The sequence below is a fragment of the Aptenodytes forsteri genome, unplaced genomic scaffold (genome assembly GCF_000699145.1).
Source record: "Aptenodytes forsteri isolate BGI_AS27 unplaced genomic scaffold, ASM69914v1 Scaffold95, whole genome shotgun sequence".
NCBI classification, from domain to species: Eukaryota; Metazoa; Chordata; class Aves; order Sphenisciformes; family Spheniscidae; genus Aptenodytes; species Aptenodytes forsteri.
The window spans coordinates 626088-645168 of record NW_008794624.1 but is presented as its reverse complement, the minus strand read 5'-3'; the positions used below and the strand labels follow the sequence as shown (position 1 = coordinate 645168).

General features: G+C 38.1%; 1 protein-coding gene across 1 annotated transcript; it reads right to left on the bottom strand.

The window, feature by feature from the left end:
* Positions 1 to 167: 167 nt before the first annotated feature.
* On the bottom strand, positions 168 to 18647 carry CUNH1orf112 (chromosome unknown C1orf112 homolog). Its single transcript, XM_009273290.1, has 23 exons — positions 18614 to 18647; positions 17794 to 17882; positions 16468 to 16572; positions 15761 to 15901; positions 14390 to 14552; positions 13930 to 14014; positions 13224 to 13362; positions 12642 to 12722; positions 11590 to 11654; positions 9749 to 9897; positions 8687 to 8795; positions 8002 to 8188; positions 6910 to 6992; positions 6477 to 6528; positions 6048 to 6137; positions 5188 to 5373; positions 4374 to 4496; positions 3356 to 3451; positions 2809 to 2922; positions 2264 to 2368; positions 1882 to 1962; positions 988 to 1101; positions 168 to 675 (listed from the first exon to the last, which is right to left on the bottom strand). The coding sequence occupies exons 2-23, from the start codon at positions 17857 to 17859 to the stop codon at positions 490 to 492; spliced, it is 2520 nt and encodes an 839-aa protein (XP_009271565.1). The 5' UTR covers positions 17860 to 17882; positions 18614 to 18647; the 3' UTR covers positions 168 to 489.
* Positions 18648 to 19081: the final 434 nt, after the last annotated feature.

The following is a 19081-nucleotide window of genomic DNA, read 5'->3' as shown; positions in this document are numbered from 1 at the left end:
ATGGAACCAGCAGCAGAGGTATGTTCAGAGAACAGTATAGAGCCTTAAATTGTTATTCTTGAGTGTATTTTAAAATTAAGATAAAACCACCTACTGCCTGGTCACCTGTATGTGACAGGAACAAATGTAACCGTTACTTTTACAACAGAATCAAACACCTTAGTATTCAGAATACAATCTCATGAAATGTTTATCATCATACAGTAGCTTAGAAGAGCAGGCTATAATACATTGGCAATATACAAAATGACAGCTCAGATGCACAATAGTGTCCATTAAAATATATCAGTCCTTCCAGCCAGTTATTATGAAAGATGGGCCAACATCTCATACCTCAGTTCATTTTGGCACATTAACCGAGACCCAGCAGTACAGTAGAACATCACCCCATGTCACAGCTTTTTCTTCAGCAATCATGGTACAAAGGCATCTCTTCCCTCAGAACAGGGAGCTGAGCTGTTTTACTGTCTCTAAAACCTGTTGAGCACCTTACCGTACACTGTCTCTGAGGATGGCTACAGCTGTATGTAGAGCCTCCAGTTTCACTGCAAGCCAAGGAGGGGGCGACCCTTTCCGGAGCAGCAGCTTCACAGCCTCCACTGCCCCCTCCATCGTGCCTACTGCTGACTTATACTGCTCCTCAGAGGGTGGGTGACATGCCCTTTTTGCCAGAGGCTGCAGATTTAAATAAACATGAGACATCATTTATAATGCTCTACATTGAGTGATCAGTCTTCATCCAAATGCAAGAAAACCCTTCAATGGATAAGAGCCGCAAGAAACTCCCTTGCCCTGTGAGAGTTCTTGCCGGCTGGCAGGCAGGATAGAGCATTCAGGTATAGTATTAAGGGCCAGGAGTGCATGAGACCTTTTTTCTTAGAATATGGAGGGCAGCAAGACTATCGTGAACCTCTTTTAGATACTTCCCAGAACTGACAGAAATCAACAATAGAGCCCAGACAGTTTAAAGAAAAGAAGTGCACATACCTCTCCTGTTGACTCCAGTTCTCCAGCCATTTTCATAAACTGTGCACTGCAGGTAATCCTTTCTTGTTTCATGCGTTCTGTTCGTGCTTCTGTTGTCTCTTCTACTTGCCTCGTCTAGGGAGAAAGCCACAGGAGAGGTAACTAAACCAAGGTGGCATTACCAACCTCCATAGGCTCAATTTGTATACCAGAACAAGGGGGAAGGAACGAGAGATCTTAATGCGCAGTTCAAATTGAATCTAATTTCTCACACACTCTTCTGAGCAGGAGATTGAAGTTATCTACAACTTTGGTGTAGCATCACTGGCAGCTATCAGTTCTGTTGCCAATTATCTGCTTGTCAAAAACTGCTCATCCAGATAGCCCTGCCTTAGGTTACAGCATGACAACCACCACCTCTCCCGCTATGTTCTGCATGAACAGCCATCTGCTCTTGAGAGAATTTTTTCTAACATGCAGAAAGGACCAAGATGCTTCATACATGTCCATTTAGCTTTCAGAAACTGAGCCAAGAGAAACGGGGAAGGAAATTACACAAATGGAATGATGAAATTCCTGTCTTTTTAATAGTTAACTTCTCTGCTTACAACAGTAATTGTGCAATTTAATAATTTTTTTTTCTTCAAGGAGGGAAAAGCAAGGCATTTAAATCAAGGTGGGGAAGTACTGGAAGAGCAGCATGCATAGGAATGGCAGTTGTTAATTCTGCTGATTAAAGCAAGTAGAAAAGTTCAACCAGATCCCAGTTAACAGAACAATTTAATTTAAACTTACTTATTTAATCGCCATGCAGATGATGCAGGTGTAGACATAGACATAGGCCATGTACAACTTACTTATATGGATATGTACATCAACTAAGCAAGCAGTAAAATGGTTCAACAACATAAATACCTTAGCCAGAAAACTAACAACTTTGTTCTTAGTTTCTTCAGAATTAAGGCACTGAGGAACAACATCTTCATGGCTTGTTTCCTGTCAAAAATGTTGAGTAACAGTTCCTTAGTACATTCATATTAACAAGGAATAGACAAAGTAAAAAATGTTTCTATGACTCTGCAACCAATCTAAGCAACCAATGCTTAATTTTCCTTCACTTCCAGCTCCTGAAATCCCTTATAACTGCATTAGCCCTCATTACTTCTGATGTGCAGTAGCATCTGTAATACTAAGATCCAAATTGGTCAGTAGAAGAGCAGCAAACAGACGAAAGAATTTCTGTACAACAAAAGTTAACAGAGCCAAATACCTGCATCCAGAGTTCTGCTATGCTTACCTCTGCAAAGTGCATGAATGCCTCCAATGCGTGCTGATGAATCAGCCAGGTCTGGTCAGCTAGCAGAGAAGCAAACAAACACGACAACTGGGGTGCAACTTGCCTCTGAAAGAGGAACAAATATCTATCGGTTCCAAAGAGTTAGTTGTGCATACCTTGGCATCATGATTTACTATTAAAGGATCGCTCTAAGGTCAAGGGACAGGTTTGTGAAATGTGAGAGTGCTACTGCCCTGTCTGGCAAAAAAACACTGTAAGGGAGGTGACATGTTCCATTCTTTCTTCTTGGAGGTTCAAATGTCAGTCCTTTCTAACTGGTGAGAAGCAACAAGCAAATGAATAAATGAAAAATCTAACATGCAGTCAGCATGTCTCGATGAAAAATAAAACTGCCATAGACCATTAATAAGTCTCCAAGATGACTATGTCATGGCACTCCTGTATGTATTTGATGAACTTGATCCTTCACTTTATATTTAAATAAATAGCATATATTTTCATCAAAAGGCTGAATAGTATCTAAATAAAGCCACAATTATATTTACCTGTGCTTCTTGTGGTATAAACACCTTTCCCATAGAAGAGAGAAAATCCACCATCGCTAGACGAACATGATCTGGGGGATCCAACTGGAAAAGGGAAGACTGCAGTGCAAATACCTGCAAAAAGCAAACCCCAGCGAAGCTCCATCAAACAGATTGCAGGTAAAAACCGTTCTGTCTCATCTTTAAATCTGAGGACATTGATTTTGGAAAACTGGACTGAAAACAAAAGGAGGTGTGCTACACCTAGGATAAAGCTGCAGTGTGCATTTTAGAAAGAAATAAGCATGCTCTATAGCACATCCATGTATCTTAATTATCTTACAGAGTTACGGGATTCTCAAAAGCAATGTTAACCAAAGTGCCACACGCTTGGTTTAAAGACCAGGAAAGTCATGAAGGAAGAAATAAAATTAGGAACCTCCATGTGTTAAGAGAAGACCAGACCATGAAATAACTCATTTGAGAATTCAGTAAGTCACAAAGAACTTGGTTTTCATGAAGTAAATTATTCATATGAAGGTTTGGTTTTGGTTTTGTTTTTTTTTACCTGAGTAATCAGTTGAACATCTAATGCTTGGATGAAAAATTCCAAAAGGTGAAGTAATAGACACAGGGTCTGCTGGAGACATGGCTCATCTGAGACCTTCAACAGATCACAAGATATTAGTAACATTGCATTTTAGCTTATGGAATAACTACTTAAGAAAGAATTTAAAGTTACAGTAGTGTTCCAAGATTCTTAGCCTAACTTCACACACATAAAACAACACACCCATATAGCAGAAGAAAATAGTGAAATAGTCATATCAATATTTCTATGTAGTCATATTTTACAAGACCCTTTAATTTTTCTTAAGAATATTTCTTATCCCTCACGTCCTTCCTCCACTCACCAATATAAGCAGCTAAAGGTTATCTGAACTATTTCTTTTCACTTATCAGTTGCCAAATGTCTTCACAGAATGGCTGAGGTTGGAAGAGACCTCTGAAGGGGCACATTGTTGGCTCTTCTTCACCCCCACTCTCAAACTTTCTTTTTCAATCTGGAGTATGAATCATGACAATCCTTTTTTCTTTACTGCAGTTGCAGACATGAACAGGTATACAGTCGCAAGGGAATCGCCTTACCCCCTTGTTCTCAAATACAGAGGAATGTTACTAGCGCTATGGGTTTTCACGTGCTAAGCTATGTACTAATTAAATCACCATGAGTTTTTGTTCACATTCTAATGAATATTTAAAACAGGCCAAATTTGCAACTGGTATGAATCAGAATGAGGTATTTCAGACTTCTCGTTAAGCACATCTGAATCTGACACTGAGTAACAGATGGAGTAGCAAGGAGCCATATATGTAACATTCAGGAAAATTCAAACTCCGGTTCCCAGAGCATGCGCCTGCCTAATACGTAAACCAGCTGACAGCAGATGGGCAGCACAGTGACACTGTGCTTTACAGAAATGGTCCAATCCAAGTAAAACAACTTAGTAACAAACACATGATGAAACAGCACCAGCCTCTCAAAGACATCATACTTTCACCATTGGAGCAGCAAATTCTCTTACCTGCTTAGCCTGGAGAAAAGTCCAGAACTGACCAAGCACTCCCAAGATAGATGCCTGAAGTTCTGCCTCCAGAGTGTCACCAGCAAAATTGTAGGCAGCCAGCAGGACAGAAAGGGCAGTATTCTAGTAGGAAAAAATGTTTAAGTAAGACCAAAAAAACCTACACGTAAAAGGAACCAAAACCCCAGGCTCATATTAAACATCTAAAATGATACAAGATGGCAAGAAGCCCAATGTGCTGTGTCAGCGGTGCGGTACAGCTAATCCACCAGGCCACCGGCCAATAAAGCTTCCAAAGCGAGGAAACCACCCGTTACTTCTGTGAGTTTCACACGGTGCTGTAGTCATTAGCTGCACTGGCCTGCGAAAGCTGGCAGCAGATACTTCATGTGGAAGTTTCTGCTTTCTCACACTCCTCTCCTTCGCCAAGGAAACCACTGAGCATCTTTCAGATCTGGTAACGCATAAAAACAGCCAGGACTTTAAAACTTAAAAGTAATTGTATGACATAGTATAAATCAGAAATTCTAAAGAAAAATACATCTGCTCACCCAGAGAGCAGACAACAACTAGAATAACTAATAAGCCACATGACCTCCACTATCATCACCCTCAGAGCAGAGGGCCCTAAGGTGCTGTGTACTAGAAGAAAAAAATTAAAATGACAATTCTTGCTCATGCGTTTGCCAGTTGGGCATGGAAAAAAGCTGTGCAACACACAGAAAAATAGAATTGAGGTGACAGCAACAGAACCCTTGTAGTCTGGAAATCCAGAGTTCACACATTTTTACAAAGAGAACTAAGTCTCCTTTACCACAGGTCGGAGCTCTCCCACAGCGTGCCTGCTATTCAGCCATCGCCTGCACCGTGCAAGCCCTGCCACACAGAGCTGACATGCCACTCGTTTCCTAAGATCAGGATTCAGGGCCTTGAGGGATATGTGCTGCCACACAGCCAAGTTCTCCTCCTCTTCTGGAAGAAACTTATGAGCAAATTCTACCTGCAAACAAAAGTTAATAGGAACTAAACAGAGCAGAAGACAATTTGATAACCTGTCAGAAAGCTGAGAAACCAAAATGCACTACCAGTTTGCTTTAGAAATACTACATGAAAAAAATTGTGTAAAAACTTTCGTTTAAATAAAATCCAACTTTTTATATAAAAACCTTATAAAACTGCCACCTCCCTTGTCACCTATAAGACATCAGAATGATTAAGCAACTTCAGCTGCTTGAAGCAATGGCCCTAGCAAGTAGAAGAAAGAGCTTTAGCCTCTCTGAGGTGTATAGAGAGGCACTGACGGGAAAGGATACTACTCTTTGTATCTGATGACATGAGAACACTCATGAACACCAGTCGCAGATGCAATGGCAGGACATACAGTTTCAGCAAATCTGGGAGATGTCCCGTTTTCATACTTGGTCAAAAAAAGGACTTCACTGGCACCCAGTAAGACCACTCTTAGAAAGGTATATGTGCCGTTGTTGTTTTTATTAAAGAGCACATCTGCACAAATTAGGATCCACTATGACAAAGTAATATCAACTGCAGCAAGCAAAGTAATATCAACTCAACATCCTGCCACTTCTGAAGAACTGAAAGAGGAAATTTTAATGCAGGCTACTTATTTAAATCTCTTCTATTAAGGACAGAAGATGCTGGTGCTATACTTGCCTGATGATCTGGAGCCATCAGGAACAGCATACGCCTCAGCAGAACACCCAAGGCAGAGACCTGGTAACAGTCACTGGGCCAAGTCTTTATCTGAATTAGGAAAACAGGGAATGCATCTAATTAAATTAAGAAAAAAAATCACCACTCGGCAAATGAATTCTATACAGAATGTTCTGAGAGTTGTTATGTGGGATCACAGCAGTAACACGAAATAAAACAATGCAGGACATGCTGGAAATACTAGGCATATTGCTTTATATTTTCAAAGTACTGCTTTTGCTACTTATTAACCCAATTTGAGGAAATAAAACAGTCTCAATTTTGGATTTGGAAAAAGATGAAACTCCTGTCTCAGGTCATTTAGAAAGTTTGCCAGTAGAACTAGGATTAAAGCTGGTGCTGAATTGCAAACATCACTGTGCTTCTTACCAAGTGAGCAATCACAACAACGTGGTGAGCGCACAGTTCAGCTGTCCCATACCTGGAATGTGAGAGAGAGACAGAAGCTTGTGAGTTTGTACTTCCTACTCTTTTACGGACTAACTATTATAAATTTTGTCTGAGAGATGGCCATTTCCTCTAACATATTTAAACTTGATATGCACAGACACAATTTACTTGAGAGAACCATTCAAAAAAACAATTATTAAATAATAGAAAAGATATGTTCCCCTTACTTGCATGAATGTAAAAATGGCTAAGCCATTTCTGCTCCTAATTTTCAAATACGCTCTATATCTGAAAAGAATCTAATTCTGGGACAATTTTGTCTTAAAAAAATCTCTCTCAAGGAATTATGTACAACAACAGAACTAACTGGATCTGTGGAAATCCTGCTTGACCTATAATAAAAGCATCTTACCGGGCAAGGAAGCACCACGAGTCCATCGCTAGCAGAGACGTGATCATACTAGAACCCAGCACAGCATCCAGCAGAGCATACTCCTGAGGAGAATTCACACAGAAACAGACTGCAGGCCTACTATTACTTTTACTCCACTAATTAGCATAAAACCTAATAAGATTTTCAGCTTATCGAATTTAAAATGTTTTAAGAACTCATTTTCATACTCTATATTCAGCTATACCATCAAGCAAGCAGCGACACCTTTAGTTTTGCATACTTTGAATGTACATGTACATTCATTTCAATGGGCTGAGGATCCTTCACTTTTCAAAACATTTCATCATGTGCATCCCTCCTTTGCAAGGCAACTTTTATGATTTTTTTTTTTTTTAAACCAATTTTCTTGCCAGCTTTACTGGCAGCTTCCTGAAAACCAAATAAAACCTTTTCCTCTTTTAGGAACACAAATTTTATCTGAAAGAGGAACGTAGCATTCAGAAAAAAAAAGCTAAATAGGGCTATAATTTTTGTGACAGCTCTTAACTTTATAAAGGTTTACATTTATCTAGAGGTTCTTTTGTCTATGTGCAGTAAAAAGTGAAAAACTTTTAAAACATTATATAATGTTAATCAAAGCCCAGAATACTCCTCTGAAGTAGAAAAATTTACTCATTACCATTTTATGGTATGTTCTTAGCTGAAATCACAACAATATAATCTACTCTAAATATTAAATCCTACTTTATTACTTCACAGCATAGACTAACAAAACCAGGTAAATTTAATACAAGTTGAATACTGCATAAAAGAAAGCACTGAACTTTTATAACAACTTGACCTCCCCCCCTCCCAAAGAGAACAAAAATTAACACCACCACTGAGGTTCTCAAGAACTTGTATGAAGCTTTATTTTCCCCTTTCCCACAAGTGACATTTGCTGCGTAACTGAACTCCAGTCATGTAACTGTGTCACGGCTGCTTTCTGCAGAACCACTTCATACCTAAGCATCTCTTTAGAGCTAGATCATTAGAAAGAACTCATTCTTTTTTAAATAGTACCTATGCATCACAACAGCTGAAGAGATGATAAGCAACAAGCAATCTTACCAGCTGAGGAAAGTGTGATGGGAGTGTGGAAGCAATGAAGGAGCACAGGTGGACACAGACATAGTGATACAGGGTGATGGGAACTGCTGGCTGTCCTGTACTGATCACCTCTGGCAAACAAACAGGGAAGGAAAGCTCGCCAGAACATTGCTGGAAACTGAAGAAGAGAGCTGAAAACAAAGACAGGCTGCAAGGGTAAAAGAAAAACGGTTGGGTTACAGATATGCAAATCCCAAATCCTGCAAACAACATCTGTACTACGGAATCTTTGTCTCTGACCGGAAACGGTGGCAGTAACTTCAGTGCTTTTACACTAGATTTATGCTCCTGACTACCTTCCTCTTTTACAAATTCAGGTGACTATTAGGGGGTTCAGGCATAAAAATGCAAGATTTTAAATTAGTGAAGTATCAACACATTATACACACACCTCTCTTCTTATCCTGGAAGTAGTCTAAATACCATTCCTTTCCTGGAAAAACAAAGACATCTCTGGCTCTGTATCCTTCGCTCCTGAAGCACCGAACATCAGATCCTGTTTTTCTGAGCGTAAGGATGTAAATCTGTAGAGTCTGACAAATTTTACTATTCGGTTGCGAGGGAAACCCCAGCAACTGAGCCCCTCTGTTTGCCCATATAGACTGATCATTGTGGTGAAGAATTAGAGCGAAAACCTTTTTAGTACCTTTTTCCTGTGTTCCAGAGAGTTTGCACTTCTTCAGGCTGAGAGGACAGCTTGTCCATTATGGTAATCAGGACAAGACACTGGGGCAGCTGCTGCTCAGGAGGGAGATCTGTAGAAGTTTTTTTAAAATATGATGCTAGTTGCCCTGGTAAAATATATCGTGTGTGTAAACTGGCTTTTAAGCAAGTGACAAACGATGAACAACTGGTGAAACATGAAAGTTCCCAGTAAAACAATCAAAAATCACTTACAGACACAGCTGGAAAAAAAAGGAATGCTTCGTCATGAACATTGTGTTTGAAGTGAAAATTAAATGCAATATACTATTTCAGATAAAAGCTAAATAAAATATTCCAGTTCTGAACTGTCCCTGCAACATGCTGCAAAGGAGTTACAATCTGGGTGCCTCATGCTTCCAGTCTCCTTGAAAGCACTGGATGCCTCAAACACTGAAAACACAAAGTTTTCTTCTAAGTGTGCCAGGATAATCACAAGGCCAGAGTGCACATGTTGGGGGGAAGTAAGACTAGCTCACAGAGAGAAAAGGAGCAACTGATGCTCACACCATATCTCCCAAGAGGAGGCAACAGCTATCTCAGAATTATGACATGTTGATCAGGGCAGAAATGACAAAAAGCTGATCATTTTTCAGTTTCAGGGCATTCTACTTTCTACAGAAAATAATTCATTTAGGAAAAATAGCTGTCTTCCCCCACCAACAGAACAGCAGAAAAATTTCAGCCTACTTTGAAAGTTTGTGACAAATGTGGATTGACATTATGCAAAACAGCAGAACTGATAGGATTTCTGTTAACCAGATTAATATTGAAGTTACTGTGAGTACTTTGGAAAAGATGCATTCAACAGCAACGTGAACTATCTGTTATAAAATTCGTCTGAGTTAGTGTGCAACTGGCTATACCATAGTACTTACAAAAGAATTAGAGGCAGGCAAACCAGTACAGAATATTGCTTGTGGTCCAGAAAGTCAAAATGTCAATCCTGATCCCTCAGAGATGCTTACATAGACCTACAGCAGTGGTAGCTGTATTTAAAACCCACCTAACTTTTCACTTAACACTTGCTCCATAAAAGGGCTAAAGGGAAGAAGCTGGTTGATGAGAGGGTCCAGAGCCACAAGAAAAACTCGGGATATTTCATCTCGATGAACTTCTGAGATCTCTGGAGCATAGAGACTGGGAGGAAATTTGCTGAGGGGGCACGAAAAAAAAAAGTTAAATATTCTCAGTAGCATTTTTCAGTAACATTACTTTTCAAAAGAACTACAAAAAGGCAAATCCATGATTTCCTTGTTATTGTGAAATAAAAGACAGAAAAGGCTCCCCATTTTAGAATATCTATTATAGCCTGAGAGTAACAACTCTGCATTCAGCCTTTAAACTAAGCATCACAGTCCAATATTTTACTAAACATTGAAAGAAAACCTTACAAGCTCACAGAAAATGCATGTAAAATCCATAACATATATAAGATGAAATATATTGAATCACAAAAAAGTCAAGTAATGAAAAGCCAAGAAAACACCTATATACACAATTTGACAGTCATAAATGTGACAGCACTAATTTAACACATGACACTAATAAAAGGGTACCACAATTTCTGTGAAGAGAAAAAAACCCGGGCAATAAAAGAAAAAAAGAAGTCATATGAGAATAAAGCAAAAGAGATCATGAAATGAAAACCTTCTACTCTTGCAGCGTATAAAGTGACTGTAAAAATGCTACCTTCCTACTCAAAAATCCTGCTCAGTTTTGCTGAGTGAATAAAAGTTTACAACCTTCCGCTTGAGTAAGATCTACAAGGTAAGTAAAGTTAGAAGAGGAAACTTGTAAAAAAATATCCACCTGATCTTGCAGTGAAACATGCAGTGAACTCATGCGTGCATCTCACAAAAGAACCTGGTTTCAATTCCAAAAGAATGACTGAAATCAGCTCTCTATTATAAAAGTCCACTTTCCCCTATTCTTCTGCACTATTGCAGCAAATAGAACAAAACTTTTGAAAGAAAAATGATAAGCCACTTGCAGACTGTTATGTTTTATGAGCATAGCTTTAAAAAAAGTGTTTGCTTCTGGGAGAACCAGAGAGTCCTTTTGTGAGATTTCACAAGATTATAAACACAACAGTAAAGCTATGAAAAATTTCAGGATACTCTGTTTCTGATCCTCTCTCCCTTCAGGACAAATGGTTTGATACTTTGTCTTAAATTTGAAACAATCTGTCAAATTGTTGCTGCTGACACCTGCATTTAATCTTTTTTTTTTCTTTCACTAGAATTTAAGACAGAGAAAAAGAGTTGGGTGGCTGTTTCATTATATAGGAAACAGAAAGGAATTAGGATTACTAGGGGATGGTAATCCTGAATTGCCTTGACTTTGCATGATTTGACTAACATCACGCTACTGTATGTTTCAAAGTGGAAGGTACACTGCTGGGTTGCTCTGTTTTAGCTCTGCCTAACTGCTTCATTGCAAGGTGACCAAAGGGTGAATCCTACCTTCAGGAATTTTGACTTTAGGAACAAGAATTTTCAAATGGAATTGCATGAATAGACCCAGTGTCCAGGACAATCAATCTGCATATTGTACACATAACTTGTTAAGAAATGTTGACATAATCAATTGCAACAAAGCTAGTGTCTTGTCAATATCAGACACTCACGAGCACTGATCAAGAATGGGTTTAAGGTAAGTAGTACCACACAAAAATGTCCAATTTATTAAAAATATTTTTTTATATTTCTGTACATGAAAAAAGAAAGGAACAACTCTGGAACGAGAACTGTATTTTTATATCTCAAAATACCTGCAACTTTAAGAATGTAATATGGAGATGTTATTAAGACACTATCAATAATCACTTATTTGTACTTCACTTACTTGTATATCTGAAGAAAGAGCTGATGTAACTGAGAGCACGAATCAGCGAAGAAAGAAAGAAATTCCTGCAAAAGCCATTAATTTTGAATGGTACTTTTAATATAAAATACATGATTAAATACACTTTCTTTCTGTTCTGCTATATTGGTATGTAAAGTACTACACTGCAAAAACTGGTTAAGTTCTAACAATCCACAGCACAAAGCAAGTGCAAAGCAAACAATAAACAAAGTATTCCTAAGATTAATTACACTACATGTATATATATCGTAGGTAAAACAATTAAATTTATAGTCTTATTTAAAAAAAAATAGTAAGTACAGTTGTAATAGCCATAGAGAGCTGCAAAAATCTAAAGTGCTCTCATACATGCTGTAAGGCTGTTTCATCCTGTCGCAATGCTGTTTTACTTTGTGCCAAAAAAAAAAAAATCACCCCCTTGCTTTTACCCCATAGGACAAAACAGATGCAGAATGCACCATCACTGCTGTTCCTGGAGAGCAAATTTTTTTCATGTACATTCTTAAAATGGGTACATTTACAGCATGTCTTCTAATAATGAGAAAAATAAAGCACAGCAACAAAGTCCAAGGGCCAGGGAAAAAGCAGGAAGTTAGTGTCAGAGCCAACAACAGTACGCGGGCATTTCTTCTAACTAATGCCACATCGTTTTCAGTTGTTGAAATGAGGAACAATTCTGAAAACTTAGCAACAGGTTTATCTGCTTAATTCTTCCAGATAAAGTTACTATTGCGTTGACTCAAGGCTGCCTGTAAAGACTGGACATCTCCTACCAACTCCTCAGTGACATTGCTTGTAACAGCTTATTATTCTTGTTTGTTTTTCTGTTAAATCACAGCAGTAACCCTGCTTAGGCTTGTGAGTATATAACAGGTGGAAGAACTACAAGCAGGTTATGCATGGATGTTAATTATACCACCCATATGGTAGAGTCATAAACTGTTAAGATATTATGCAGTACAAAATCATTCCATTCGCAGACCAGAGGCTTAAATTTAGTACTAACATAGAACTCAAGTATTAAAACCTACCTTGGTGTAGTGTACGAGGGAATTAGCAAAGAACCTGCACAGCTTGACTGTCTTCTGGAACAGCCTGAGGTCAGTGCCCTCCTGTCAAAAAAAAAAAAACAGTTCTAAAATTTAATATACAGAGTAATACAATAAAAAAGAAAGGTAGATTGCTAACAATGTTCAAAACCTATTTCAAACTTGATTGTCTCCAGACTGCAGCTACGGGGGAAAAACTTCAGAAATCTTCAGTATGCCTCAACGTTTTTATAGCAATATTCAGAATTGAAATATTATCTTTTGATTGACCTTGGGATATCGTCAGTTTAGGAAACGAAAAAAATTCCCACAGAGTATGGCGGAAACTTATTTTCACTGCCTCACTAAAACATCCCCAATCTAAACAAAGTTATGGGCCTCATTTTCACGTGGTTTCAAAAGAACAAGGTATTCTGCCTACCACATGAAGTAAAAAAAAAAAAAAAAACAAACAAAAAAAAACCCCAACAAAAAACCACACCCAAACCACTCCAAGCAATAATACAGCACAAAGAATTTATCCTCCTGAAGTTCAACGGCAGCTTTGGGAGCTTTTTAATTCACCTGTATCTCTGACATCTTCATTTGTTCAGCCAGTTGCAAACAGGAGTGAAAAGAAAGGAGAGTGTCCTTGCACAGGCCACTGAGGATGTCGCTGTGTTTCAGATGGCACTGCAGCAGAGAATGATGCTTCAGGCTTTGCCTAAAAGACAGGAATATAATCAGATATTTAATTATATGGTCAGAAGTGATCATGCATGAGTTAGTACAAATCCAAATAACTAATTCTTCTATTTAGGCTTTTATACAACACTAATTGGTGCAATATCCACGTACACTGAAACCAGCAATTTAGAGAGAACAACCCTCTTCATAGCCATGGCTGAAACACAGAGGAGAGGCAGGATGAAAGTGCAAGACAGCACAACTCAAGCCAAAAACGCCTACAGAACTGCAGGTCAGACCTCTTAAGATTATTTATTCAGACAATGGTGTTTCAAATTCTCTTCCGTATTATAATACAAAGTCAAGCTTCTATTACTTTTTCACATATGATTCCTAACTATCTTCACTGACAGTGCCTTTAACACTACTTACTAGCTAAATTTTTAAATAAATTTCTAAATTTTCTTACTAGCTAAATAGCTAAATTGAATTTTCTAATTTCAATTTTAGTTGAAACTCTGAATATAAAGCTATTGAAACGCTGGTTATTTAAAATTACAGTCTGTTTATATTACAATAAAATCCAAAGAGTTCAGTGACGTACTTGATGATGAACTTCCACGTATTGGCATGAAGAGCATGGTCCATATTGGAAATGACAGAGCATATCTCCAGCACAGTGTGGATTACTAAGAAGGAAATAACAACAGCAACAACTGAGTTAAATCAGATTCATGAGTTCACAGCTATGCTCCTCTCCTAGGAAAACAGCAGCAATCACAAGCGCTAAGAGAATACCACCACATTGACACCAAATCAGGAAAATGGCTCAGTGCTTAGGTGCTGCCCCTTTCCTACAAAGCTACACAACATGCCCCATCCCACAGAGAAAGTTTCAGGACAAAAATGGAAATATTTCAAGCTTCAAAATGCTGCTTTCTGAAACGCTGGTCAGGACAGCAGGAACTGAGCATGCTCAGAACCCTGTTCTAAAAATTCAGACGTACTCTCTATAGAAAAAAAGACTTAGCAAGACTAAAAAAAAGTGTTAGATCCACATATACCTGACACCATATCTGTGATGTTATCTTCAGTAGAAGCAGAGTCCATGGAAATCATATCAAGTAGTTCCATCAGCTGCTTCTGAAGAGAGTAAGCTTCCTTGAATGTAGCTTGTAGGAGGTCAGAAATCAAGTGCAGATGCCCACAGTACACTGATTCACTGTCCTGTAGGAAACGGGGAAGAAGAGGTTTAAAAAAAAAAAAAAAAGTTGAGGAATCACAGCCTGATTTTTCACATGCTGAAAACACCAAGAGCTCTGTAGTAGTTCCATCAGCTGCTTCTGAAGAGAGTAAGCTTCCTTGAATGTAGCTTGTAGGAGGTCAGAAATCAAGTGCAGATGCCCACAGTACACTGATTCACTGTCCTGTAGGAAACGGGGAAGAAGAGGTTTAAAAAAAAAAAAAAAAGTTGAGGAATCACAGCCTGATTTTTCACATGCTGAAAACACCAAGAGCTCGGTCATACATTTTGCTGGAAAAAAGAACAAGGCATAGATGTACCTGCTTTTAACTCAGTACACAGCCAGATCTGTAGCTTCTGCTCGCTAAATATAAAATGCTATTTACCTGCAGCCCCATCAACAACTAATGAAGTCCGCCTGGCTCTAGTGAGTTTAGTGGGCTTTGAATTAGGCCTTGATGCATGAACCTAAGATCATATTTCTGAACAAAACAGTACAAGGTTAGCAACAAAGGGAGTAGCATTCCAAGTATTTCCCAATTCTTTCAAATCAGAATTGTTAAATAAAGGTATGGCACCTGAGTTCAAGTCCTGACATGGAAAACTGCTGTAAATGTTCCCATAAGAAAGAAAAATTGAAAAGTGAAAGTGAAGGCTGACCAAAAGCTATTGTGTCCTTATAACTACCTTGTTTTATTTTCACTGCTGTAGGGGGAATTACTATTGCATCTGAAAATGCAGATCTGAAACTGGTATACGTTATTCATCGTAACCAACACAAAGATCCTAATCGCAATTTTCAATCCACTTTGGAACTTGCATAGAAATAAGGTAAACAGCACCATTTTGGTAGCCATTTGTAGCTCTCAAAATACTGCAGGTATCAGAAGTGCACAGATTTTACAGAGAGCCTACGTTCATAAGCAATGTTCAACTGACATTGATACAAAATAAGGAAATAGCACAGTCTGTGCCTCCCACGACCAGGTCAGATTTACTGGGCAGACAGCTGAAAAATCATCTTTGTACTTGTGCATTAAGTACATTCTGTAAACTATAAAACAACTAAATTTAAATTTAAAAAAAAATAATTCAACAACAATATTATTTCAACATGGGATCCTCTTACAAAGTGAGTGTTTCCTAAAAGCCAACCAGTATAAGAATTTTTCTCTTTCTAACACAGACCTACCTTGCAGTGTGTAAAAGTGTTCTTTATTACATAAAGAACCGAGGATGGGAGGGTGCGGATACTCTCCAGAGGCACACACTCTTGCAGTGTGCAGACGTATCGTACGCAACCAGTCAGAGTTTCCAACAGTTGCACCATCGTCTTAAAGCAAGAATAAACAACAACAATCAATGTTTTTCACTCCTGCAATAATTTCAAAAGCATCTTTTCTTAGCTGAATTGCACCTAGATTTTTATGGCATTTAAAGTTCACTGCTATTTGCGTAAGTAAGTAGTTTGTTAAAGATGAATGAAGCTCCATAAAATAGTATCAAGCAATTCCAGACCTTTTCTCCGATACCATTTACTCTTTGAAAGATTCATATTTCTTTTGACTGGTGTTCTCAATTTACAAAAATTTTAAAACTCTGAATTAAGTGACTGCATAAATAGGTGCCAGATTCACTCTTTGAATATGGAGAATCACATTCCATTTGCGTTAGAGAATTTGAGATTTTTTTTTTACATTCTGATCAGCATCACACACTAAATGTAATCAAATCATTCACAAAATTTTAATTGAACTTCAACTGCAAAAGAAGTCAAATTACATTTTAGCCAGCGGGTTAGTAGCTAACAAAAACATTCTTAAAAACCTCTTAATTGTTTAGGTAAAAATCAAAGAATAATGTAAACATTCCTTTGACAGCTTATTTCATGGGACTTGCCTGTAAAAGAGTCCTTACAGTACTGCATAACTCTGTATTCTGGCTGGTTAATCCTTTGGCCTCGCTGGATAATTCATACATCAAGTTATCAAATAACTGTAGAGTCTGTCAGAACAAAACAAAACTTAAACATTTTATTTATTTATACACAAATAGTAACATCATTCTATATCTGCTTGCTTCCTAGGCATGGAGTCCTGGGCTACTGAGATAACTCACAGGAGAAAATAACGCTTTCTAGCATTTGAATCATAAAGCATGATAAAAACCGTCTTACGGTTTTCCCAAATTATAGACAGAAGCTATATTAGCTGTTATTTTCTATAAAATGTTAGTAAAACAAACTTCCTAGCTAATTCACTTGAAATATATACCTCATTCTACCAAAGATTTTTTACTTCGTTAAAACTGCACCATTTTCAAAGGATTTTCATTTTGTCTCAGAAAAATTGGTTTTTTGTTGAGAATGATCAGTAACAGTTTGAATACATAAAGAAATAAGTCCATGACCTAAAAACAACAATAGTTTCTACTTTGGCTGAGATCCTTGGATATTTTACGAGTGTTACTGCTGAGACTGCAAAGACAGTGAGTGGCTTCCAGGCATGTGCAGGATACTACATAAACTGGTATGGTACAGTAATCCTTGTTCAGGATATGCCTGTTATGAGCCATTTTTCTTGTAATCTCCAAAATTTGCTACAGGACATAAAATAAGGTAAATGGAAATCAAGTGGCCATTTTTAAAGGCTTCTTAAAGTATACAAGCTGAGACCTGAAACCTAAGTCAGTAGGCACTGCTTTACTTCAGTTAAAATGTAGGCGTTGAAGAACTTTAATGCAACTACAGCACAAAATTCTCCATCATTTAATCCAAAAAGGGAACATATGTTAGGCCAGTATGGTCTAAAAGTTTTTTCACTATATTCTTCACAAATATCACAATGTTTATTCACGACATATGAGTGTTGGGTTCTTCAGTTTATTTGTCCTGAGAGGCTACCTCACATAAAAATTCTCCACCCTGGTCATTTTATAGAAAGCCCAATCTTCTCAAAAAGAAATAAAACCCAATTCTATTACTGAATATAGAAAGTAGAACATCATATGTTTGATCCTCTCCCCACTGTAAAGAATGGTAACAATCACGGAAACAATCCAACAACACAAAATTGTCAAACATTTAAAGGGTAACATTTTAATTTCAAGTTTTGTATCCAAAGCAATAATTATATGATGAGACCTCAAAAAAGAATCACTGCATTCTACGCAGGTTTTTAGCACTGGACTGACTGAAAATTCCACATTTAATTGAAGCTGTCGTACCTTCGGTAATACTTTTGAGAAAAAAGTTTGTTCCAAATCTGCAAGGCTGATATGGGGCAAAAACATTTCAGTCAGGATCCTCAAAACACCTGCAAAGCAAAACATTTATAAAACCTTACAGAAAAACAACATGTGACACTATCAGAAATATATAGCAACCTAACAGATGAAACAAAGAACTGCGTCAAGCAGAAACAGATCAGATATTTGATTTTGAGAGCGGCAACGTAACATTTGCCACATATGCATTATCTGAAAAATCAAGTCATAATAACAGCTCCAACATGCATAAACCCACCAATAATAGTATCACACCTGACTACGTTTAGTTGAAGGCTGAGCACAATTGTTTGCCCATAGAACTAGAATTTTCCATATTCCAAACCGCAAATAGTTGCATATTTAATGTGCTGGTTGGCACTAATATGCAACTTAACAGTGAATGTTAGCAAGACTCCTAAACAGTTACATATCAGCCTCATTTTCTTATCACTATCAGATATTACCAGAGTTTTGCCACCTGTAAGATAACGGCCAAAACCACAATAAAATACAAGATGAAAAGCACCCTTCTTTCAAGTATCTAAAAATCAGAAGTAGTGGAAAGGAAAAAGGAGCCTTACATGCATAGCTTCTTTATGGGCTTTTATAAAGCTTATTCAACATGCAATTAGTGTAACATGCAAGGTCCAGCAGGACTGCTGAAGACCACGAAAGTCATTAGTTATAGCAGAAGTATTTTTAAGTAGTGCAGAATTTATAATGCAATTGCAATACAACGATCCTTAGGAAGAAGAGGCATTTCTTGGTCACTACTTACGAATATGCTCAGTCCAGTCTTCAGACTCTTGATACATAGAGTAAAAGCGTTAAAGAAACTCAAACTCGTTCTGCCATAAAGGTTATCTTTAAAGCATCTGCAGAAGTCACAGTGACTGTTCTCATGCTGTCCCATGTACGCTCCACCCGTTGCACGACATTGGCGGGGATGCTCCATAACCAACGCAGGCAGATATACCTCAGTACCCGCACAATCAGCACAAGCATTTCTACAATGTATTGGAGAATGTCTTGGAGGTTTTCGGGGGGCAGGGGGGGGAATTATCTACAGTGCTAAATGAACCACACGCTATTTTCTGCCGTGAATCTTTTATTTCAGTGAAGGGCTGTACTCATTTCCAGTGAAATACCCGGCACCCAGCTTTTCTGTCCTGTCAGCCCCTTACAAAGCTTGCACCACTTTCCCTCCCACGGATTTATTTGCTTGAACTGTGCAAGGCTGAAGGAG